Source organism: Brienomyrus brachyistius, chromosome 3 (assembly GCF_023856365.1).
Source record: "Brienomyrus brachyistius isolate T26 chromosome 3, BBRACH_0.4, whole genome shotgun sequence".
NCBI classification, from domain to species: domain Eukaryota; kingdom Metazoa; phylum Chordata; class Actinopteri; order Osteoglossiformes; family Mormyridae; genus Brienomyrus; species Brienomyrus brachyistius.
The window spans coordinates 36975563-36999842 of record NC_064535.1 but is presented as its reverse complement, the minus strand read 5'-3'; the positions used below and the strand labels follow the sequence as shown (position 1 = coordinate 36999842).

At 47.1% G+C, this 24280-nt stretch overlaps 2 protein-coding genes and 1 long non-coding RNA gene across 4 annotated transcripts; 2 read left to right on the top strand and 1 right to left on the bottom strand.

Moving 5' to 3' along the window:
• Positions 1 to 46: 46 nt before the first annotated feature.
• Positions 47 to 5155, top strand: LOC125738313 (synaptophysin-like protein 1). The gene is made up of 5 exons (XM_049007162.1): positions 47 to 254; positions 1480 to 1598; positions 2315 to 2519; positions 3152 to 3343; positions 3716 to 5155. Exons 1-5 carry the CDS (start codon positions 183 to 185, stop codon positions 3839 to 3841), a joined length of 714 nt encoding a protein of 237 aa, XP_048863119.1. The 5' UTR covers positions 47 to 182; the 3' UTR covers positions 3842 to 5155.
• On the bottom strand, positions 4548 to 9705 carry LOC125738318 (uncharacterized). Its single transcript, XR_007396793.1, has 3 exons — positions 9615 to 9705; positions 5901 to 6051; positions 4548 to 5589 (listed from the first exon to the last, which is right to left on the bottom strand). It is a non-coding gene; the product is annotated as an uncharacterized LOC125738318 (long non-coding RNA).
• Positions 8098 to 24120, top strand: atxn7l1 (ataxin 7-like 1). 2 transcript variants are annotated; one of them, XM_049007157.1, is made up of 13 exons: positions 8098 to 8227; positions 8737 to 8793; positions 13632 to 13717; positions 15020 to 15097; positions 16556 to 16745; positions 16845 to 17311; positions 18319 to 18401; positions 18632 to 18858; positions 19222 to 19405; positions 19505 to 19626; positions 19816 to 20530; positions 20854 to 20928; positions 21029 to 24120. In XM_049007157.1, the coding sequence occupies exons 4-12, from the start codon at positions 15082 to 15084 to the stop codon at positions 20926 to 20928; spliced, it is 2079 nt and encodes a 692-aa protein (XP_048863114.1). In that variant the 5' UTR covers positions 8098 to 8227; positions 8737 to 8793; positions 13632 to 13717; positions 15020 to 15081; the 3' UTR covers positions 21029 to 24120. The 2 variants fall into 2 exon arrangements, with proteins under 2 accessions (XP_048863114.1, XP_048863115.1); XM_049007158.1 differs by lacking the exon at positions 20854 to 20928.
• The last annotated feature ends 160 nt before the right edge of the window (positions 24121 to 24280 follow it).

Here is a 24280-nt window from a genome sequence, read left to right as displayed (position 1 = left end):
TTCCAGCTTAAAAGAAGGAAAGTGCCAACATAACGTTTTGCAGAGAAAAAGGAGGGGCGCTCAGTTTTCCCCGGCAGTAAAAACGGCAGTAAAAAAAGACTCCGGCAGACCTTCAGTTTGTGTTTCTCTAGGCTTTGCTGAGTCGTTTTCTTGTTTTTAGGGGTGTTTTAGCGGCAGTTTAGATGATGACGGGACTTCGGCTAAACTGGGCTCCTCTTAAAGAACCGCTAGGTTTTATCAAAGTCCTGGAGTGGGTGAGTTGCTGCATTCCTCACTGTAATGGCCGATATAATTAATTACTTATGTTCATGATTCCGATACTTCTCTCTTTTTACTCTGCTAAAATGACAAAATACTGTACATGTGATTCCGTCTAACGAGTTCCACGAAATAGCGAATTATAGATATGTATGAAAAGTATTTTAAATTTGATTATTATACTTTCTTAGTTAGTCCGTGTGCAGAGAATGTCCACGGTGGTTTTCTAATCCATCCAAATATGCACAGGCTAATTTTTGACTATATGTACAGTATTACCTTTCGATTTTTTTTTTCATTTTACTCGGTGGGTTTCTGATTAATGTAGACGCACAGATTTTATAACAGCGGTCATATTATGTTATAATTGTATAATCCAATGGCCTTTTTAACCTTTACTGAAAACGTAGGTTGTTTATGCTATATGTTAATGTATTTTCCTTAATAATTTACTTTTCTTGGCAAAGTAAGAGGCATTTTGGTTATTCTTCGATGCAAGCCGATATTAACATTGGTTGCAAAAGCGGCATAGCTTGCAATTCATTAACCTGCTTTAGTATTAAGTACCGTCGTACCTTATAGTAGTAAAAATTCGTTCTTTAGTCAAACGTCCCTCTAATCACATTGTAAGTAAACATTTAAGATGAAACTGTAATAGTCGTTTTACAGTTTGGCAAGAATAGGCTATTATAGTTATTCTGACACGTCAAAAATCACCAAAAAAAACAAAGAGGAGTTTTCAGTTCAACAGATCGAAGGAAAACGACGGCATCTGTTAAAACTCTTTCTGGCCGACTGGTTACTTGTCCTTATTTATTTTTATGTATCAGATTGAATTTATGGCGGCTGAGGTTTTCAACGTACCAGCATTATTCTGTAAATGCTCCAGAGAATGCGGTTTAAATAGAGGCTAAGAGAAGAAGATGATTATCGCAACTGTGTAAATGTATGCGCTCACAACGTTACTAATGCCCTGAAAGACAGTTAGTGTCTCATTTTTACTCGCAGCTACATCAAATATAACATGAAAAAGCTAACGGTGACAAGTGGGGCACTTTGTGGCCCTGGCGTGGGGGGGCGGGGGGGGGGGTCATTTTGACTTTTGGTGGGGGCGTACGTTTCATTTCTCCAGACATCAGAAGACTGTGGCTCCGGCGGTCTGTCCTTAGGGCATCCCGGCCTCTTTGTCTGTGTGGAGTGACGTGTTTGTTTGTCTTACAGCTCATGGCAGTTCTTGCCTTTGGAAGCTGTGCTGGATACGTGGGGAGAAACGTGGCCTCAGTCTCCTGTGGTGGAGACAGAAACGAGTCTCTGAGTGTGACGTTTAGCTACCCGTTCAGGTCAGTTCTGGTTTATGCTCTAGCTGACTTTGACATTTACCCAGCATGCCCTGTCGTTACCCATGAGGCTCTCGTCGTATATCTCACTTAACATCTGGTGACACTTAAAGCATTTATTTGAGTCAGGCATATCGTCAGGCATCCCTGGGCCTCATTAGTCTCCCTTTGACTTCTGACAGAGACTGAACCATAGGGAAATCTTTCACTTTCAATAAGTGATGGGGTAATGAGGTTTGGAACCCCATGGGGGGTGAGATTACTGTACACTGCTGATTACTGCCTAATTTGACACAATAATAAAAGAATTGATGTCACTGATTGACGGCTCTGGATCCAAGTTGACCTGATACTGTTTAGGAGATGAATTATATTTTACTTTTACAATTTAGGTTGGCGCCTCACCCTGGGTTGTTCCCTGCACAGGGAAATGGATGCACAGATGGATGGATATACATTTTATTTGATCAGCATATACTTATTGTTCCCCAAAGTGATGCACAATTAAGAAATCGGGGTCAGACTATCCCCGAGCTGCATGTGTTTCTCTGGTTAAGGCAATGCCTTTTTCTGTTATGCGTTTTTTATTTTATTTATGTTTGGCACTGTGGTATGCAGGAGTAAGAACTCACGTTAGAACCTCACCGTATTGCGACAATAACACACATCTTTACCCAGTCCCCACTGAGAGGCCTGAGCCCTGCACACATGTTCCCCAGGTTGAACCAGGTGCTGCTGGTGGAGACCAACAGGACCCTCTGTAACCACACGGTGCCGCAGACCCACCTGGTGCAGGACGTGTCCTCGTCGGCCGAGTTCTTCGTGGCCATCGGCGTGCTGGCCTTCCTCTACTGTCTGCTGGCGCTGCTCGTCTACGTGGGGTACATGCACATCTACAGGGACTCTGACCTCTACCCCATCGCCGTGAGTCTGCATAGAGGATGCCGTCCTGGTCACACTCCCTTAAGCATCTAGGTTCCTAAATGGGAAGCGAAGGGCCCATTTTCCTGCCTAATGTCACGTTTTCGCCAGAGGGCTGGTCAGGATTGCAGTATAAATGGAGCAGCAGATCACAGGGGCAGTGTAACCTACTGTAACTCAGGACTGGAGCACAAGGGAGCAGCAGATCACAGGGGCAGTGTAACCTACTGTAACTCGGGACTGGAGCACAAGGGAGCAGCAGATCACAGGGGCAGTGTAACCTACTGTAACTCGGGACTGGAGCACAAGGGAGCAGCAGATCTCAGGGGCAGTGTAACCTACTGTAACTCGGGACTGGAGCACAAGGGAGCAGCAGATCACAGGGGCAGTGTAACCTACTGTAACTCGGGACTGGAGCACAAGGTAGCAGCAGATCACAGGGGCAGTGTCACTCAGGACCAGAGTACAATGGGCAGTGTTACTTAGGAATGGCAGATCATAGGGGCAGCGTTACCCAGGAATGATGGATCACAGGGGAAGCGGTACTCAGTGTTACCTCAGGATCATGGGGGCAGTATCATGCACAACTGCCGTGACAGCTGAGCCTCGACCTGACACTAACCCCCAACCCGCAGGACTTCCTGATGACTGTGTTCTTCGCCTTCTTCTGGATGGTCTCCTCGTCGGCGTGGGCGAGGGGCCTGCAGCTCGTGAAGGAGGCCACGGGCACAGAGGCGGTCAGGGAGATACTGCACCTCTGCCGCGAGTCGGGCGTGACCTGTGAGGTCACCGAGTACGCCAGCATGCGGAGCCTCAACATCTCTGTGGTGAGTCCCGTCACGTTTGGATGACTGTGTAGAATGAACACTGAGGAGAATATTACACACATTTAGAGAAATATACCTTATATACTCTTCAGGGAAAAATCATTGAAGTGTCAGAAGTGGGATTCGAACCCACACCTGTATTCAGAGACCAGAACACTCAGTCTTCAAGTGAGGGGCAATTACCCTTGACCACTCGGCCATCCTGGCACTGTGGTTGCCTGCTATGCCATGCATTATTAAATATAGATAATCTGTAATCTGTTTTGTGCCGCTGACATAATTCAGGTAACCCTGCTTTTTTGCTGGCTGGGTTCATATCAGTAGGTGTGTCCACAAATAAAGCAACTCATGGCCTTTTCTTTACCTCTGCAGGTGTTTGGCTACCTAAACATGATAGTCTGGGCGGGAAACGCTTGGTTTGCCTACAAAGAGACACGCTGGAGCACCCAGAAGGCCTCCCAGCCGGGGGGGCGTGCCCAAGCCCCCGCACCCATCTAACCTCAGCTTCTGGGAGGTGCCCTCTCTTTCGGTGGGGGAGAGAGGTCTTGTCCCCCTCCCCCCGCTGGGGCTGCGGTACCTTCACCTGTGTGTCCGCTTGAATATCTTCTTCCTGGAAAGGTCACACCCTTGCTGGGATTCTTGCTCTGTAGCAGTAATTGTTATAAAATACACCAGGAACATTGTGAACAAAAGATATTAGGTTTTTCATTATGCCTAAGTGAAAATGCTTTTTTTTGGGGGGTGGGGGGCTCTGTTTAATTCACTTTTTCATTTTTATTTTTCTCTTTTTGTTCTTCTCTTCTATTCAGACATTTTTATTGGAATATCAGACTTTTGGGATTGAACTTTGGCTCAGATTTTCATTGTTGTAGAGTAGGAAAGATCTCTGACCAACAAAATGATTTTTTGTTACTTTTGGAGTTTCGCTCGCGATCTTTGAATGAGTTTTGTCTCCAGGCGACACTCTCACTTGCCTCTCTAATGCCGTGCAGTGACTCAGCAGTAACAGGCGTCCAAATGGTGCGTAACGCCTTGGTGTGTCAGTGGGCGTGCGCTCTGAGGCCATTCACAGCCCCACTCTGTCTCTCTCTCTCTCTCTCTCACCTGCATTGCTTAGCTTTAAAAACTCACATTTAAACCATCATTGTAGTGTTTTATTTACTCATGTAATTTTCCCACTGTAATAAGCATATTAATAAACTGAACCCCCCCCCCCCCCCAAAAGCGAGCTATCTGGGACGGCAGACTGTGTGCAGCTCCTCTCTCGCCCTTTTTATAGAGTCTTCTGTTAGTGAATTTCCGGAATCTTTTGGAAATCGTGGCGCTGCGTTTATCCTCAGTGTGTCATTTTCCACTTGTGTGTAAAACACTGGGTTCAGTTCCAAAGTCACCATATAATCTCACATTTGCATCCGTTCCCAAATGACTTTTACTTCTGTGCCAAATGACATTTAAATATCTGCTTTAAAATATTATTTGTGCAATAATTTGCGGAACTATTATACAACCTGCGGTACATGCTGTGATGTAAAATAACATCATAGGGCTGTTCTTTTGGGAGCTTCATATCTCGCCCGGAGTAACTGGGCCGCTGTGTTAATGTCTCATGGACTGTTGACCACTTAAGCCATAGTCCTTTGCGTGTGGATCTGCTTCTGTTTTTGAAATGTTCTTTTTAAGCTTCTCCTTGTCAGTTTCCATGGTGCGAAGTTGGCAGAACTGTTGTGGGCTGCCTCTCTCTGCCAAACACGCCAAAATAAAGTGATTTTTGGCCTCCTGTCCTCAAATCGGAGACGGTGAGGCACAAACGCACCCTTTGTTTTCTGTTTATCTTGTGACTTGAGCGATCGGCGTTTGTCTTCCTGATGGTGTTGAGAGAACAAATGCGATATTATCTCCAGGAGAAAATGCCCTAGTATGGCTGGGTCCTGCTGCCAGAACAGTAGGCCTGTCCTTGACAGCAATTCCTTAGCCACTGGTTTGTTCTGTAATTAGCTGGCCGGTCTCATACCACCACTGTTATCCTTAAGGTTAAAGGCATCGTCTGTGGATGCAAGGTACTACCTCTAACTCAGCCTCTTCCGAGGATGAAACAGGGCCTTCCTTAAGCGCGGAGATGCTCTTGGTCCGGCCGTCTCCTTAAGTAATGAATGTACGTTACCTGTTGCTGAACGGTGATCTCCAGTGCAGTGGTGACACACTTCAGAGGTTTCAATACAGGTGCGAGGTATCAACTGTGTACGGACCTCAAAAGGAAAACATAGAATTGGTATAAAGAACCATTAATTGTTTAGAAATCTGCAAACAAATTATTAACTGGTCATAATCGGCCCTGTATGTTTTTCAATGTGTTTCTTTTGGATTCCACTTAGGTACTAAGACCTTTGTGAGGACAAACAAAGAATTTATAAGGAATCATAAATTGCATTGAAAAGAGTAAGGTGATTTAAAACTTCAGCTGGAGCAAAACAGGCCGGAGATTATTGTTAGTCCTTCGGTCTGTGCTATGATGGTGTCACTTTGCTTCGTTCGGAAGGAGGTCTACATGCAGACCTACCAGGTTTTACTCCACGGTGTTTCGCCCTCTTTCACCAAACTGATTCAGAAGGAGGCATTTACACATGCTGTGCTTGTTTTCAGGCTTATGTTCGGTCCTCGTGTATGTTGACATGCGCCATGTTGTTAAAACTCCACCACCATCCACAACACTAAGAAAACAATAGTGACTGTTTTTGACCACTAGAGGTCCCTGCAGCTTGTCCATTGTTCATTGTGCATCTACAGTACAACAGGCACATGTAAGGACAGCTACACTGCAGAGCACATTCATAATGCTTCCTAAAGATTATTAATGCATGTCCTTAAACAAAAGGGAAATTCAGGAGAATTGCAGAACCTTGGGGGGTTACTTAATGGATACTAAGTGCAAAGGATTGCCTGAGAGTCATATATATACAGACACGTTGAGCAAATAGGACACAGGACAGAGTCAAAGGCATCGTGTCCTGGGATAGATGTACAGTACCGGTCAAAAATCTGGACACACCTGCATTTATTGCATTTGTCTCTATTTTAGCTGTTATCCACCTTGTAGTAAAATGCCACAAATCAATGACGTAATGCATATCCAATACTGCAGTGACCAAGAGAAGTGTTCAACATCTCAAAATATGTTAGACTCTTCAAAATGGACCCTTTTTGCTTCGATGGCAGCATTGGAGACTCTTGGCGTTCATCTACCCAGCTTCCAGATGCAGCCACCTGGAACGCTTCTCCAACAGTCCTGAAGGAGTTTCCATGCGTTCTGGGCACAAGCTGGCTGCCTTGCTCTTACTCTTTGATCCAACTCGTCCCAAACCAGCTCTAAGGTTTAGGTTGGGGAACTGAAGGCTCATCTCCCACAGGAGTCCATTTCTTTCCTGGTTCATAAGATAATATTTACTATATAACCTCAAGGTGTGCTTAGGATCATTATCTTAATCTGATTCTCAGCACATCTATCTAGATTTTTGACTGAAACTGTATATGACAAGATCCTCAGTCTGGTTAGACTTTAAAACTATGTACCACTTGTCTTCTGTTAATTCTAGATAGTGAGTCTAATGCATCACCTTAGATTAAAACCCGGAAGTGACGTATGTCAGGAAATTAACATCAGACGGACCTCAGCAGCATTGGGTAGATATTGCCCCCTGCTGGAGGGAGGATGGAGTGACGGGTCTTCTCAGGTGCAGCCAGAGACGGGATATACTGAGGTCATGGCCCAGGTCTAATCGGACCCTGTCTGAGGGACGCCCTGTTACACTCCCTCTGGGATCCAGGTCAACATGTGCAGAATTTCAAACATACACTTGGGCACTTCAATTAGCACACAGTGGGAATAATATAATTAGAGTCATTTGTTCAGGGAAGTGTTTATTAGACAAGGTCACGGTATGGTATGGGGATATAATCACAAGCAGAAATTACAGGCTGAACAACAGCGGGTTAGACCTTCTGTGATCGGAAGGTTGCCTGTTTGAATCCTGTACTCTGCAGAATTGACACAGCACCAATGGGCTCTCGATTGACCTTTAACCTCCTGACCCTGTGCTCAGACCCCAAGCTTTGCGCTCACCTGCACCTGTGTGTGTATTTTCTCAAAGGAGAGCAAGGTGGCACATGTAAAAAGAAGCATTCCAAAGTACCTGTATTCATACTTGTACAAATGGCATTTTATTTTAGAGATAGTTTTATCGCTGTTGTTTTTAGTTCTGTTGTCATTTGGCGACATCTAGTGAGAAAACGTGAAATTGATCAATCAGGGTTTGCCAATCCCTAATGTACAGTCAAATATCTACGGCCAAATTGAAAACGCGGTCGTGTAAGTGGTGAGTAAACGGACAACACTTTTCAGAGCATCTAAGACTAGTTTGCTATTACCATGTTTCGCAGGAAATAGTAAGAGTGATACTCTAGAAACGTACTATTAATGGAATGCGCGAGGTTATGTAAGTGTTTAAAAATATCAGATTAGACAGGTGTTAAAATGTGATCGTGATATAATTATTTTTGGCTTTCAAAAGCCTACAGCTGTACTTTTTGGAGAAGGTAGCGATCCCTAAATAAGCGTGACCCACTGAGCTTGAATGAGCCGAACGCGCTCGCCGTCAGACATCGAGCGAAAACGAAATTTGACGAAAATGACGTCAGAAGCCTCGCAGGTCCCGTGTCGCTGGCTATGAAGGAAAGCAAAAAAAAAAAAAAAAAAAAAAAGAAAAAAAAAAAACCAACAAGAAGGAAGAGCAATGGCGACATTGGATCGGAAACTACCCAGTCCCGATAGGCTCCTGTGCAAGCGCTTGTCTACGTATACCAACGCAACTGAAATATACGGCTCTGACAGTAAGGACGCGTCTTGATGATCCCCGGATCTCATTCAGATCGTGCACTTTATTCCTACGGAGTTGTTGAACTGAGATTGGCATAATGCGCTGTACGGCTTACGGCTGCATGGCATGCATCTCTTTACGAACTGAAACGTACAGCGCTAATGCCGATAAGGGGGCTTACGGACTTGGGGGTTTATGCACTCGCCGGACAGGCTTGACATCAGCCATAAAATGCATGTTGCGGCGCCCTTGTGCAGTTTTTTTATTTATTTTATTTTTGCTGCCGAGACGCGCTATTTCCGTCACTGTGTCGTAGCTCGGAGTGTCACTGTGTTTTCGCGCAGACTTTGATGACTTCTCCTAGCTTGCCCACTTTTGCACACTTTTCCCTTGTGCGGGGTCGGGGGAGGCGTGCTTCATCGTCGCTGTCATGTTCGCGTTCAGTTCAAATTAAATTTCATACCCTTACTTAAAAGTGTGCACCCCACTCCTGACGTCTGTTTTGGCACTCTTCCCCCCCAGATGTCTATGTGGGACGTGATGTACACACAAGAAAAGCAATGATACTCAGTGATCACGGTGAGTATTGTTTTTGGATAGTTGCGGTATTGCGGTCACGTACTGCAGGTCAACATTCATCTGTCATCGCTGGAAGCCGCGGTGTGATTAACAACCGATGCGGAGCTGACACTTTCTGCCCTTTCCAAGGCAGGCTTTCCTGTGGGCTGACAGCACGGGGCATCCTCACAGGGAATGAACTGTTTTCCCAACCTATCGTAATTAACAGTACATTCTTTTTCACAGTCTCATGGGGATTAAACCTGTAGTACAAATTAAGTTCGAGAACTCGTAGCTGGGGTGGCTGTAATGAAAATGTACCTTAAATGAAAATATTATTAAAAACCGCTTGATACATGGTTTTTAAAACACGCCACTTCAGACCCATACAGCCCTATGCATTTTTAAGCAGGGTTTCTGTGAATACTACAATGTTGATTTATGGGTTGCTTATTGTTGTTTAACATGTTTTGATCCGCGGTTGTTCTTGTGAAGAATGTATTATATAGAAATGGAAAGTTAGTCGGGGCGACTGCCTGCAATAGTATCAAAAAGCAAGATCTGCTTGCATATACTTTTGGAATGATTTGTGCGTGTGTGTGTGTGCAACAGACTAATTGTTTTGCTGCAGAAATTTGTTAATTTGCCTAGCATCTGATTTAATATTCTTTATTTTCCTTCTGTACATCAGTACATAGTAAATCTGACTCGCACCTTCCAGTTAATAATGTGTAAGAGAATTACAGAGCAGAAAACAAAGAATTAACGAATATGTGAAATAACGACAATAAATGGCCGAAATAAAAATGTAGCAGAATTAAGTACGTGAGATGGGCACTTACCCCGGCGTGATGTCGTGCCGCTGGCCGCCCGGTTGCTGACGCGCGAGTAGCAGCCGAGCTGTTATTACTCATCGCCGCCTTTACGTCTGTGGGCGACGCGTGACTCACGGCGACTCCCGTGTCACGATCGGGTCGCCGGCGCGAGGATTTCAGCGCTGCGAGTCACGCAGCGTCCGCTGGCCGTCGGCGGAACAGCGGCTGTTAGAGAAGTCGGGCTTTGTGGTCTGATCCATATTCACTACACAACATTCCGGCGAAATGTCACATCATTTCTCGCGAACGCAGGGACTCCTCCATATTTTATCCTGTGTAATGAGTTTTTTTATTTGCAGTTATTTGCGTTGTCAAAGTGGCGTGAGAAGCGCATGTGCTGATTTCCCGCTTTAATGTTGTGTATTTTTTTCGTTTTCTATTACTGAAAATAACTCCGAAATAAAGTTATTGCTAGTTATCGACTTGTGGGACCTTATATTAATCCCTGTTAAATATTTTGATCGTGATGTTTTCAAGATGTTGACCAGATTGGCCTTATTTTTTATTCAGTTTTATGACATCATTAAAATTTATTTGCGAAAAGCAGTTCTTTAGCAAATTATAAAGTCCTGCTAATTGTGCAGTCATTTAATTATGATGTTTGGCAGATGCCACGTCGGAAAAATACTTGTCAAAAGAAACATAGCATTTGCCTTCTGTTACGGATAACCACGTATGTTTATAGTGAGACTTAAACTTTCTCCCGTTATGTTCCGAGCGTCTGGGAATTTATCTCCGGATTCTTCCAGAACATTTGCGTTACAGAACCACTCCAGCTTATTACAAAATGCGCCAACTCAGCATTTTCCTTGGTGACGAACGCCTTTCCTGGGCTGGAGGACGCGGTGTCCCCGATGTGTCACCGGGGTCACCCTCCTACCGTCCCGCCGGGGGGCATCGCGGCGCATTTTCAGGTCGTTCAGGCCGCATCGTCCCTTTGGCAGGGAGCCGCTGTAATATGTGACCCTCTGCTTATTTGCATTGGCAAACGCGTAGGAAATATCACTCATTCTTCCGAGCAGCAGCGAAGCCCTGTGTTTTGTAAGCGCATCTATGCGGATCGCAGGTCTCAGTAGCCTTGTGATGGGCGGCAGCAGGCGCCCCGCGTCTCTCAGCGTATGTTGGGCTGGAGGTTTCCTCCCCGGAGCCCCTTTAGGGGTTATATGGCGGGGTGACCTGATTACAAGGGACCAGGATTTACGATGATTACGGTGAAAAGAAGACGGTCACTCAGGAAAGACTCACATGACCGCAGCGCAAAGGGTACCGTGCTAGGAGACCTGGATCACAGGTAGCCGGTCGTCCCTCCACACTAGGCCATCTTATGCATGCAGAAGTCCGATTATCTTGTCATTTTCAAATGGTCTCACTCGCCAAATTTGCTAGATAACTAGAGGGCCACGGCAGGTACGCTGAAGTTGAGAATTGAGTACAGTAAGTGGCATGATTGACTGAAGAAGTAATGCTGTGAGTGCAGCCTCTCCAAGCGCACCTAACGCTGCACCCTCCATGTATTTTTAGGTAATCCGTTATATTAATATGTTTAACGTCATGTGTTTTATACGTATGACGCTTCACACATACGTGCATATATATTTTGTACGTTTGCAAAAGACAATTCGGTTTCCTAATAAATATTTATTTTTTAATTAAGTAATTAAGGTCGCGCTGTAGCATTACGACTCCAGCCCTGGAGGTTCGAATCCTTCTGGTGTTCTTCATGGGTTACTTCTGCTTTTTCCTGCAGTCCAAAGACCTGCCTTTAGGTTAATGAGCATCTCTAAATTGTTGTAGTGCGTGATGGACTGGCACCCCGCCGAGGGTCCAGTGTAGTCCCCTGTGCTGTCTGGGATGTGCTCCAGGCTCCACCATAAGTGGTTTGAAGATGGATGGATGAACTTATAAAGAAAGTTCTTCCACATAATTTGTCTTGTAAACATTGATATACATAGTCTTCATTTGAGCTAAATTTGTGTATTTATTTATTTATTTATTTTTTGCTGGTTCAGCTGTCTTATCAAGGCGAATTGAGTGAAAAGAAGTTAGAGCAGAATCCGACAAGGCTCTCCCCGCGTACTCAACGACGTCCCTCAGGATGGCGATCATGGCTTTAGTCATTCTGTCTTACGAGCTTTCAGTGATCTGCACGTTGATCCTTTATTTTGCATATGTTGAACCTACGGCTCATTCTTTTAGAGCTAATGTTATCGGTTAACATTGCTTGTTATTCTGTTTGATCTTTTCTTGGTATTGATGTAATCACTTAATTGTATTCCGCATGTGAAATTGCTGTTCTTTTGTCATTTTAGCAGGTTCTAGGTCACCGTTCTTTCCGTGATCATTTTACCGGGTTCTATGTTGCTTTTCTTTTCATGATCATTTTAGCAGGTTCTAGGTCACCGTTCTTTCCGTGATCATTTTAGCGGGTTCTAGGTTGCTGTTCTTTTCATGATCATTTTAGCGAGCTCTAGGTTGTTTTTCTTTCATGATCATGTTAGCGGGTACAAGGTTGCTTTTCTTTTCATGATCATTTTAGCAGGTTCTAGGTCACCGTTCTTCCCGTGATAGTTTTACCGGGTTCTAGGTTGCTGTTCTTTTCATGACCATTTTAGCGAGTTCTAGGTTGCTTTTCTTTTCATGATCATTTTAGCAGGTTCTAGGTCACCGTTCTTTCCGTGATCATTTTAGCGGGTTCTAGGTTGCTGTTCTTTTCATGATCATTTTAGCGAGCTCTAGGTTGTTTTTCTTTCATGATCATGTTAGCGGGTACTAGGTTGCTTTTCTTTTCATGATCATTTTAGCAGGTTCTAGGTCACCGTTCTTTCCGTGATCATTTTAGCGGGTTCTAGGTTGCTGTTCTTTTCATGACCATTTTAGCGAGTTCTAGGTTGCTGTTCTTTTCATGATCATTTTAGTGAGTTCTATGTTGTTTTTCTTTCATGATCATGTTAGCGGGTACAAGGTTGCTTTTCTTTTCATGATCATTTTAGCAGGTTCTAGGTCACCGTTCTTCCCGTGATAGTTTTACCGGGTTCTAGGTTGCTGTTCTTTTCATGACCATTTTAGCGAGTTCTAGGTTGCTTTTCTTTTCATGATCATTTTAGCAGGTTCTAGGTCACCGTTCTTTCCGTGATCATTTTAGCAGGTTCTAGGTCACCGTTCTTTCCGTGATCATTTTAGCGGGTTCTAGGTTGCTGTTCTTTTCATGACCATTTTTGCAGGTTCTAGGTTGTTTTTCTTTCATGATCATGTTAGCGGGTACTAGGTTGCTTTTCTTTTCATGATCATTTTAGCAGGTTCTAGGTCACCGTTCTTTCCGTGATCATTTTAGCGGGTTCTAGGTTGCTGTTCTTTTCATGACCATTTTAGCGAGTTCTAGGTTGCTGTTCTTTTCATGATCATTTTAGTGAGTTCTATGTTGTTTTTCTTTCATGATCATGTTAGCGGGTACAAGGTTGCTTTTCTTTTCACGATCATTTTAGCAGGTTTTAGGTCACCGTTCTTCCCGTGATAGTTTTACCGGGTTCTAGGTTGCTGTTCTTTTCATGACCATTTTAGCGAGTTCTAGGTTGCTTTTCTTTTCATGATCATTTTAGCAGGTTCTAGGTCACTGTTCTTTCCGTGATCATTTTAGCAGGTTCTAGGTCACCGTTCTTTCCGTGATCATTTTAGCGGGTTCTAGGTTGCTGTTCTTTTCATGACCATTTTAGCGAGTTCTAGGTTGTTTTTCTTTCATGATCATTTTAGCGGGTTCTAGGTTGCTTTTTTTCATGATCATTTTAGCAGGTTCTGTGTTTCTTTTCTTTTCATGATCATTTTAGCAGGTGCTAGGTCACCGTTCTTTCCGTGATAATTTTAGCGGGTTCTAGGTCGCTGTTCTTTTTGTGATCATTTTAGCGGGTTCTAGGTTGCTTCTGGCGGCCCCACCATCCCTCCCAGGTGTCTGGTTCTGAGCTCAGCGCTGCTCCGCTTCTTCTTTTGCAGACTCATCTTTCTGTGGCCAGATGATGGTTTCCGTCTCGTTTTATGCAACCCAGTCATCAAAGCTCCGGGTTTCCAAACATATCGTGGTGAGTTTTCTTTCATTTTACTTTGCTTTTTAGTTTTTCTTTATCCTGTTTTCACTGAGACAGCTTTACATTTTCATTAACCTGGAGACAAACTTAAATGCATCTATCTATACCTTTAGATGATAAAAAACAGGTGGACGCTGTTTGAGATGTCTGGGCTGACCTTTTAATTTCCTGTCAAATCCCAGGAGAACCTGAAGCTCAGGTGACTTTGATCCAAGATGTGGCTTCAGGTTTAGGCAGAAATACCCCACAGCTCTGTTTTAGCACCTGTGGGGGCTGCAGTGAAAATCTTCTCTAAAGACTCACAATCCAGGCCAAAGCCCATATGACCACATGAGTAGTTCTAGACTCCTGGTCAACTGCTGTTCTCTCTCTGAGCGTCTTGGCGTGGAGCTGAGGGTGGCACGCGGAGTCGTTCACTGGTGCGCGCTGTGTGAAAGTTTTAATCTTTCTTCTTCTGGGTTCAGTTGCATTGGCTGGTGTTTCGATTGGGATGTTAGCGGGCTTTTACGCCGCTGTGTTGTGGTTGCGGGCCAGACGCCATCCGGACACGTGTGAAGGCTTCTGACGCAGCCTGCTGAGCGAAGCTGACGCTTCCAGTGGTTGCTGAGGGGCGTAACAAAAACCAAACTGCTCGACGAAGACATTTTCCTGTTTTCTTCCACTGTTTGTTTCTTTCTTTCTTTTTATAATACAAGAAAAGCCAAGCGTGTGTCGCCGTGTTGCCGGGTCCATCGCAGGTTAGCTTAGCGTGTTTCGTGGCTGTTTCGCTGTCCGAGGTAAGAGTTAAATTTTACAGCTTCTTCCTGGCAGTCAAATTAGCGTTAACTGTTTGCGATCTACTTTTCTCCATTAAAACTTGACGCTGCCCAGTTTTGCTGTAACTGGCAGGTGACATCGAGTCGAAGAATGTCTCGTGTCTGACTCAAAATGGCAGTGCGATCCTCTTGGCTTGTTTGCATGCGATTCAATCCCCTCCCGTGCGTATGGATACCGAAGGTGGTCCCAGGCAGCCAGTTCTGACACGCTGAGGCTCGAGCCTCTGGCAGAGATCTTGGGCCACGGTGATTGAAGCAATAAGGACAAAAGTATTTTGGAGGCGAGTGCCGAGTGTTTAGCTTTGGTATCGACGGACGGACATCATGGCGACTTTGCTGGCTGACGCGCTGCAATCCGTAGCAAATATTATCCTGGTGTGGAGTTCAGGATCTCTGTTCCCTGGACTAAGTCCTCAGCAAATGTTTTTTCTATGATGGCGAGCAGCGTTCGGGTTTCTGACCCTCCACTTCGGACCCACAGGTGGCTGGGGAATAGCTGTGTGGAGACCAGAGCGGACACCCCCTCCCCACACACCTCCCGCCATGCACAACAGGAACCGTAAGTCATGTGGCTACTCTCTCCACCAATCCCTGCAGGCTTACACTGCCGCTGCTGTTCAACACGGGCCGGAATCCATCAGTTAGACCTGGATAACTTGTCCTGTGCATCTTCATGACTTATGACGGTCTCGTGTATCATCACCTACCCACTGCCTTCTAACTCCGTTGACTTGGACAGACGTAATTTCCCTTCCCTGATCTCAGGAGTCGGTACACTTTTATATCGTTACGGAATTATCAGCAATGACTAAAAACTCATGGAAGCTTGACTTGCACAAAAATATTCTGTGAGCACAAGGAAAACTGAGGGAGATAACCAATCAGATTGTTTAGGAGGTGTGTCCAAGCAATTAGATGATGCGGGACCATCTGATTGGTTGGTCCCACCTCCTCTAATTGCTTGAACCCACCTCCTCTACAATCTGATTGGTTCAGAGAGAGAACCAATTCTGCCCTCAGAACTTTTTTTGTGGAAATAAAACTCTCATGAGCCGACTTCACAGTGTAATTTCATTTTCTTACAGGTTTTATTTTTATGTATCCAGATCTTTGCATTTATGTTCAGTTTTGAGTGTTTTGAAATGATCTGGTCGGTGAAGCCGTCAGTGACCGTACTCTCTGCAGAGTGATATTGATTGGCGGGTCAGACGGTCCTCGATCGCCGATGTCCCTCATTCAGGCCCCTCTGTTCCTTTACCGGTGTATGAGGGTGTGATGAAACTGGGCTGTGCCTGAAGGGAAGAGGATGTCTTCTGCCACTAACAGATTTCCATGTATTTTCTCTACTCAATCAGACATGCAGTTATTAGTCAGTCTAGGTCTTTCGAAAGCCCAGGTTTGGAATTTGTTCCCCTTCCGGTTCTGATCTTGGTACTAAAGCCCTGCCTTCACAGGGGTTCTTATAGCTGACGGAAGCCCTGCAGTGGCTCTCGGCTGGACCTGCCTTTGCTCTCTTTTGGCCTCGGACGATCAGTAGGGTCTCTAGGCCTCTGACAGCAGCGTCTTCGCTTTAATGAAGCCCAGCGGGTCCTGATTGAATTCATTTACCTGGGGTCAGCATGGTAAAGGCTGGAGAATCATGGCAGGAACCTCGGGGATGGACGTAGCTGTTTACTTTAGATGCAGATGATTCTGGGACATGTGTGGGACGTGTAAGATAATGGATCTCGTTACTGCACACAGTCAGTGACAACAGGGCGGCGCTGCCCATTTTCATTGGCTGTAAGAGCTGTCAGTCATAGAATGCAGAACGCCTGTATGCGATGCAGTTACAATTTTAGTAGTTCCCAGAACACAAATAATCGCAATAATTATTGTGTGATTTTAGAAACTATGGTGTTTTTTATTATGTGCTTGTCAGCCACTCTGGATGCCCCCCCACCCCCCTCCACAGTGGGCACGCAGCCCCCCGGTAGCTCTGAGTGCTCTTAATGGGTTCTGTGTATGTGGCTTTCAGAGCGCAAACACGACTCCCCCTCTGAGCCCAGGGCCCCGCAGGGCCCCGACAGGAACAGGGGGCCGCCTTCACTGAAGACCGGCGCCACCGCGCACAAGGCCGCACGGGCACCCAGGGAGCACCCTCACAGCGCGTTCGGCAGGGCCACCCATGCCGTGTACCCCCCCAAAGCCTCCCGCGGCAAGCCCTGGTGGGTGCCACTGCTCTGCCCCCTACTGCTGTCCTGCTACATTTGCTGGAAAAGACATAAATGCCTGCCTCCCATTTCTTCCTCCTGTCCCTCCCCCAGTATGTCCGTCCCGGTCGTGAGTCTGGAGAAGATGCCCAGCCTGGGGAGAGCAGAAGGAGGCCATGTGCATCTCAGCTGCACACCTCCCTCCTCCTCCTCCTCTTCCTCCTCTTCTTTGTACTCTTCGCCACCCCCACCGGCATCCCACAGGTCTCAGGAGAGGCTCGTGAATGGCAAAGGCCCTGCTCCTCCCCCTGCCCAGTTTGAACAGAGAAACGAAGCTCCGCCCTCTCCCTATGATTGGTGGCCAAGCTCTTCCCCCTCTGTTATGGACAGACAAGCAAGGCTGCATGCTCTGCCCTCTCCCTATGATTGGTGGCCAAGCTCTTCCCCCTCTTTGATGGACAGGCAAGCAAGACCGCATGCTCCGCCCTCTCCTATGCACAAGCGAGCCAGTGCCTCTCTCTCAGTGCTGGACAGAAAGACCCAAAATGGCACCGAGGGCAAGACATATAAAAGGCTATCAGGTGAGATCTTACTATTCTCTTCTCTCTCGTATTTAATGCAGCATCATTACCACAAATTTATTTCAGGTACTTTGCGTGACAAAATGTATTCATGTAACACAGACGGGTGCTATCTGTAGGGGTCTGCAGACGGAGGCCCACGGAACCCTACGCGTGGCACTTTGTGTTTGTCCTTCTGCTGCCTGTTATCGCTTCCCTCTTTGCCTTATTGCTGGTATCTGTGCCGGAGGAAAGATGCCGCAGCAGTTCAGCTGGGGTTCTGCGGGCCCAGTGAGTTCTGTGGGTTCTGACAGGCTTTTGAATTTCGCGTGTTCTGGCGTTTCCTGGGATTCTGAGGCTTCCTGGGTTCTAAGGTTTCTGCGTGTTGGTGGGCACACGGATAAATCAGCCCCCCCCCTGTCGTGCAGCAGCCGCCTGGCTCGGTCCCCCGTCACAGTGACTGTGCCACCTGTTGCTCTCTGGGCCTCGGCATCTCACCGATGACACTGTGTCCAGCAGCTTCAGCCGCGGAGTGTGGAATATCTCACAGTAATATGCTTATGCTCAAGCACTTATGTATTTTTTAATGAATTTTACAGGCTCTGCCAAGGTAGTTGCTAGAGACCCTGAATTGTTTACAGTCATATATGTGTAATTTATACATTGTGATGTTGTGATGCAGAGCCACGCCCACAGGCTTGTTTGGCAGGTCATGTGCACGGCTCCTTGACCGCAGCGCCCGCGCTGTTCGATTATTCATCTGGTTCTGTGGCCCCCTCCTCTGTGTGCCCCCCTCCCAAACACTGCTAAAGGTCAGCTGACTCAGCTGCGCTGATTCCGCTGGAATTGGTGGGCTCGTTTCCAAGGAAACGAGCATTGCATTGCTCTTGGGGGCTGAAGACAGATATATTGAATATGTCATGCGTGGGGAAACGGTCAGGGGCGAAAATGCTGTTTGATACGGCATGGAGTGGCTGGGAATCGACACCCTGACTCTGAAAAGTCTTCTTTCTTCTCCACGGTTAAAGGGAGGGTTTTTGATCCCGACAAGCACTGCGGCGTCCTGGATCCAGAGAGCAGCAGGCCGTGCACACGATCACTGACCTGCAAGGTGCGCCGTCTCCTGCACTGCCTATTAAATCCCACACAGGGCGCAGGGCAGCGGGTGTCTCCCTTTAAGAGGGCAGCCAGAGTGGACATTAGGATGTTTTGAAGTATCATGTGGACGTTTCAGGCGGCTCTAATCTTCAGATAACATTTATATTTGGACTCGCCGCATTGGATGACAGCTGGAGTGTTTTTTTTTTTTTTTTTAACGCTAACTCGCCGGTGTGTCTTCAGACGCACTCCCTGACTCATCGGAGGGCGGTGCCGGGCCGGAGGAAGCTGTTTGACACCCTGCTGGCTGAACACAAGGGCCGAGCCAAGGAGAAGGACCGGGGCTGCAGACGGGAGACTCCGGCAGGAGGTGGCGGCCTGTCGCCCGAGCCCTTGCCTGCAGATCACGCCAACGGCAATGACACGAGGTCTCCTCTAAAAACCAGACTGGCCAGCTTATGTGTGCCGAGGTATGAATTGGAAGGCTGGGGAAATGTACTGCAAGCAGACAGGGTAACGTGACGAAATGTAATGTGGCGCAACAAAAACAAATGTGTTACACATTCATGCCGCTAGGGGGAGCTCCACCACTAACCAGAGTTCAATTTAGTGTATCCATTAAATTTTTTTCAAATCTTTATTATTAACATTAGCTTATTGATTATTCATTTTGCCTGTCTGAATACCCTTATATTCTTCAGTAGTAACCTACCAACACTTCTTCTATGTCAATTTAAAATTTTTGTGTTTTCGTACACTAGAAAAAAGACCTTTTTTGAACAAATATTTTACAGAAATGCTTGTGCTTGGTGCTAAACTGCCTGTCTGTCCAGGCTGCCTGCGGCTGGTGGTGGGGGCGCCGTGGCAATGTTCTCTTGCCCAGGTCCGCCTTTGGCACCTGTGCCTCCCTGCCCCGGGGCAGAAGGGTGTAACCGGCTGTCCAGCGATGAGACTGAGGGTGATGGCGAGGCCCCTGAGGGCCCCGAAGGGCCTGACTGCCATCCGCGGCCCTTGGCGGTGAGTTTGGGGAGTGTCCCAGGCAAGATGGGGGCTGTGGGGTATCCACCCCCCTCCAACCGCCTCCTAAACCTGCTGGTCGTCTTCTTGCCCCCCCAGTGCTGTGCATTCGGGGCCCGCCAGGTGGGTCCCGGGGGCTACGTGTTCGACCGGCGCTGGGACCGGCTGAGGGCGGTGCTGCAGCGAATGGTGGAGAAACACATCAGCTCACAGATGTGGAAGTGAGTGACACTAATTAAATGTCCAGCAGGTGGCGGAGTGTTTAGGGACACAGAAACCTTTCAGATGTTGACTGTCCCTGACTGAATAGTTGGAGAGAGATATTTAATATTTAATATCTCCCTCCATCCTGCTGCCCTTAATTCTCCTTAAATGTGTGAATCGAGGATTAATTGCAGCTCTACTTTCAGGAAGATTCCGCTGGCTCTCGACAGCCCCGTGTCGCTGTCCGGGCCGCTCAGCTCCCCTCAGTGCCCCCCTGCCAGCCCGGTCTTCTCGCCCCTGTCGGCCCCCGCTCTCTTGCCCCCGGCCAGATTCGCCCCACCAGCAGATGGAGCCCCTGTGCTGGGCTACCCTGCCCCCTTCTCGCATGCCACTGGTGGCGGACGGGGAATCTTCAGCATCCTGGACCCCTCCCCCACCCCGCCGGGCCTGGACCCCCTCTCGTCTGTGGGCAGACAGGCCAAGGCGAAGCCTGGGAGGAGCACACGACCTCATGGGCCAGCCCCTGGGGCTCTGGGCGTGGCGGTCGGGGGGCGGAAGAGGAAGGCCCCTCCCACTTCAGTGTCCACCTCCGCAACAGTTTCCGCATTGCCCCCCTGCGTCCCCCTCCCCACTCCTGCCAGTAACGGGACACCCACCCTCAGTGCCAAACCTGAGTTCTCTGGGCGCGTGGAAGGAGACTGCAGAGGCGCCCATGTGCCTGGCTTCCATACTCCACTAGAGGGCGACACCTGCTCACCCCACGGCCACCCTGCCGAGTCGAGGAAGCGGAAGGGATGCGTCACCTACACCAGACCCAGCAAGGTACCCAAGCTGCCACAGGTCTCCAGCATCTTCCGGAAGAGTGGCGCCGGCCTCCTGCCAGCGGTCCCCGAACCCCCGCTCCCTGCGTTTCCTCGACAGGTGAACAGGCGCCCCCCTGGGGGATGGTTGGGGTGGTACCTGGCAGAATACCTATGGGCACTCTTAGCTCGGAAGGCTCCGTAAAAAACACAGCCATGTAAATTTATTGACCAGAATCGCTAGGCGATTAAACCCATTGATCTGGGTGGCTCATCCATGCTTGGATGTTTGTATGTAGCTCATGGTTTATGAGAGCCGCTGCTCACACACCTTACAGTCGCGGTATCGTGCCCCGCACACTGATGATGCACTTCTCATGTTTCGGGTTTAACTGTCACACATGTTGTGAGGAACACAGTGAAATTCTCATGCCACACTTGCAGGGGGGAGACATGGGAGGACAGCAGGACAGACGGCAGTGCAATAAAAGACAAGACAATGCAATACCAGAACAATAAGCATACACCATACACTCTCCTGTCTGTCGGTTTTCATGGTGTTTAGTGGTGGCGCCCCCTAGGGGCTTCATTGACCACCTGTGCCTTTTGCGGTCCACAGCCGAAGATTCAGCACTGACGGGCCGCGTGTCCTGGAGTGGAGACGGTCGTCGCTGAAAGATTGGAGACTGTTCGGGGTGTTCGCGTGGGCCTGTGCGGATGACTCGCTTTCCGGAAGGTTCTGTGTCTCCGTCCTCCAGCTCCTCGCTCCCACACGCCGCCTACCCCGGCCTCTTTCCATTCTTCTGTGAACTTCCGCCTTTTCCTGGACACGGAGATGCTGTCTCGGAATGGCCTGGAATGCAGCTCCAGAGGAAATGCTCCAGTCTGGATCAGCACCAAGATGGCCGCTTTCCGCATGCGCTGGTTAGGTAACTTCAGACATTCACAGTCCTCGCTTGCACAGCCTGCAAAACTTCAGCCGGTTTCCGCGTCGACATGAACCTTCACGCATTTCATCCGGACGTCTGACATTTCCAAAATCCACTCCGATTTCCCTGTTTTCGTTTTTTAGTGGAAGTTGTTGCTTTTTGCCAGGAAGGATGTCGTTTATCAGTGGGATTTTCCTACATGGAGGATTAACATGTGCTGTCATTTTGGCCTGTCTACCTGCGGCAGGCGCTGACCGACTGTTGTGCTCCCCCTGCAGGACAGTGTTAAAAGTGCACTTAGCTTCATGCCTTGACAGTAATCAGGCTGGAATATCTAAACCTTCTGAGCGTCGAACCAAGGGAATTTTGTTACGCGAGTGTCTTTTTGCGAACTGCGCTTTAATATTTGACGATGTCATACTCTTACTGTTTGTTTTAAATATTGCGAGTAAGACAAAGTTGAGAAGTTCGAAATTGTCAGGTTGGTTTTTTACGTCGGTTTCTTTTTAACTGACCAGCTTTATGCTGCGACTCCTTATAAATCCCCTTTTTCAAGCTAAAAGCAGTGTCATAGTGTGGCTGTCAAAAGATAGAATTTATCTTTTGTTATTTTTGTATTTATTAATATTCTGTCAAAGTGGTTAAGGACTTGAAGGTTCCCAGTCGAATGAGCACCGTGAAATTCTGTGCAGCCTGCGAGTCCTGGAATGGACTACATTAATGGGCCCACTGTGGTACACTTAGTAGAACTTCCTTGATGTCTGTGGCAGCGTGCTGAAAACACTTTGCTAAGCTGTGACTCCCCTCCCACGTCTTGGACCAGGCCGTTACCATGACACCTTCCCTCCCCCAATAGCACCACAGGCTCAGGCAGACTGTATCCCATGTCCTGTCCCCCCTCCCCAGGTGTTGTTAACTTTGATGAGGCCGCTTTTACGGCTCCCTTCTGTCACAGGTACGTCCCCTGCCCTTGGGCACCCCTTCTGGTAACAGGTGGCACTGCACAGATGTGCGCAGATGGCCGGTGAGTTCTGATTGGGTCCCACGGTCGCGGTTTAATTACACGTAGGCAGCATCACTTTGTTAAATCCTGGGCGTAAAATACCAGCTGGATTAAAGGGATTGCTTGAATGCACTTTCTCTCCTGTTTCAGGAACATTTTTATTTATTTCAGTATTTAAAAGCACTTGCTTCAAACAGCCGTAGGTGATAGGACTAACAAACCAGGCATTGTGTGATTTTTTTTTTTTTTTTCCTAATTGTCCTGCTACAAGAGGCCCCAGCGTTGCCGGTGTGTGCCTGCGTTCCCGTGTGGGGAGGCATGAGATCGGTGACAGGTCTCTCCAAGCCTTGGGACTCTGCTGCCCCCTGTAGAAACTCCTTCAGTCCTCTTCAGCTTTCACTCCTGGACGACCTTCTACCCAGAGATCCTGCCTGTTGGATCGTGGTTTTTCTTCTGTCTCAGCACTGCCACGTCTGATGGCCACTCTGATGCCGGTTTTCCCATGCCACTCTGATGCCAGTTTGCCCACACTCATCGGATACCCTTTGGTAGTGCGGCTGGCTCCTGTGCTTTTGAGCTGGGATCTTTGGTCGACGTAGCCAGGATTAGATGAGATTTTCGTCATATTAACATTTTCCATGCAATGGTAAATGATACGGTTAAAATAGTTATGCCAAATACTTCTCATTAATAGCAACAAGCAATTTAACAATTTGCTTCAACAAGTAAGACCGTAATGTTCACAGACCATCCCACATCTCTGCCATAGCTGGTTCACTTCCTAATCATGGCATCCAGTGGTTGAAGGTAAAACCACAACCCACACAGATGCACAGACGATAACGCGTGCTCCTCAGGTAGCTTTTTGGATTATTAATCCCATTCGGATTAGCTGGAAGGATTTGACACAGGGCTTACTGTTTCCTTCTTTCATAGATGTGGGATTAAAGGATGTTTTCCATGCCTAGAAAGGCCTGAGGCTTCCTTTAAGGTCTCACCGTAAGTCTTGTACCTCCCAAACGAGCCCCGCTTTGTTAATTAATGGACACTTCCACCACTGGCCCTTACAGGACCAGATTAGTAATGAATTTTTGTAACATTCGGTAACTGAATTCAAGCCTTTACAGTCAGGTAACTTTCCTTTCAGACTTAGACCACTGGCTGTTGGCAGCTAAAGGAGATCCCGTCTGAAATACTGCTCCCAGTGTTCAGTCCCGGTCCTACGCTCTGTATGAATTGTTTAAAAATGCCTTATTTTTGTATCCATTGTAAACAGTACTGACCAAATTTTTGTAGCTAAGAGTTATTTGATTTCTGGGAATTCTTATGCAGAAACGCTGTCTGATACTTGCCTTTAGCACATTTTCAAACGAGACTTAACAATTTAACTTAAGGCATTATTAATGGAAACAGTTTGGGTTTGTATCTTTCGCTATCTTACGTTATCTGTTAAACGGCCAGAAGCTGATAACGGCTGCGTGCTGGAGAAAAAAAATCGAAATCACTTTTAGTACAACTGCTGTCCCTTTTAAGAAAATCTGCATTAAATTGGTCCCAAATAGCTTGAGTTATGTGTGTAGATTCCCTGAGGCGTGATCAACAAAAGCAGCCTGAGAGGAATACAACGAGCATGGGATTGCGGGATTCAGAGAGTGTTATAAATGAAGGAATTAAAGAGATACTGCCACGGAGCACCCGTTGGGAAAAGGTGGTGACTTCCTGTCTGTTTTGTACCTGGCTTTGTAAATAAAAAATAATAATTTATATGTTTGTAAGAAATCAGTCTCTTGTGTCATCAGTTAATTGGATGCAGCTAAAACATTTGAAACCCCTGAAATTGTGAAGTGGGGATGGAAATTTATCAGAGGATGCGTCGTGACTGAGGCATGGTACATCTCGAGGAAAATGTGTGTGTTTGTGCCGATTCCAGTTTGGGCGG

Excerpts from the sequence above, each read along its gene's own strand:
- LOC125738313 (XM_049007162.1), top strand. The coding sequence starts at position 183 with ATGATGACGGGACTTCGGCTAAACTGGGCTCCTCTTAAAGAACCGCTA. Across the intron at positions 1,599-2,314 it reads ACGTTTAGCTACCCGTTCAG|GTTGAACCAGGTGCTGCTGG; the intron begins GTCAGTTCTGGT and ends CATGTTCCCCAG. Across the intron at positions 3,344-3,715 it reads GGAGCCTCAACATCTCTGTG|GTGTTTGGCTACCTAAACAT; the intron begins GTGAGTCCCGTC and ends TTACCTCTGCAG.
- atxn7l1 (XM_049007157.1), top strand. Across the intron at positions 16,746-16,844 it reads GCCTCCCGCGGCAAGCCCTG|TATGTCCGTCCCGGTCGTGA; the intron begins GTGGGTGCCACT and ends TCCCTCCCCCAG. Across the intron at positions 17,312-18,318 it reads GACATATAAAAGGCTATCAG|GGAGGGTTTTTGATCCCGAC; the intron begins GTGAGATCTTAC and ends CCACGGTTAAAG.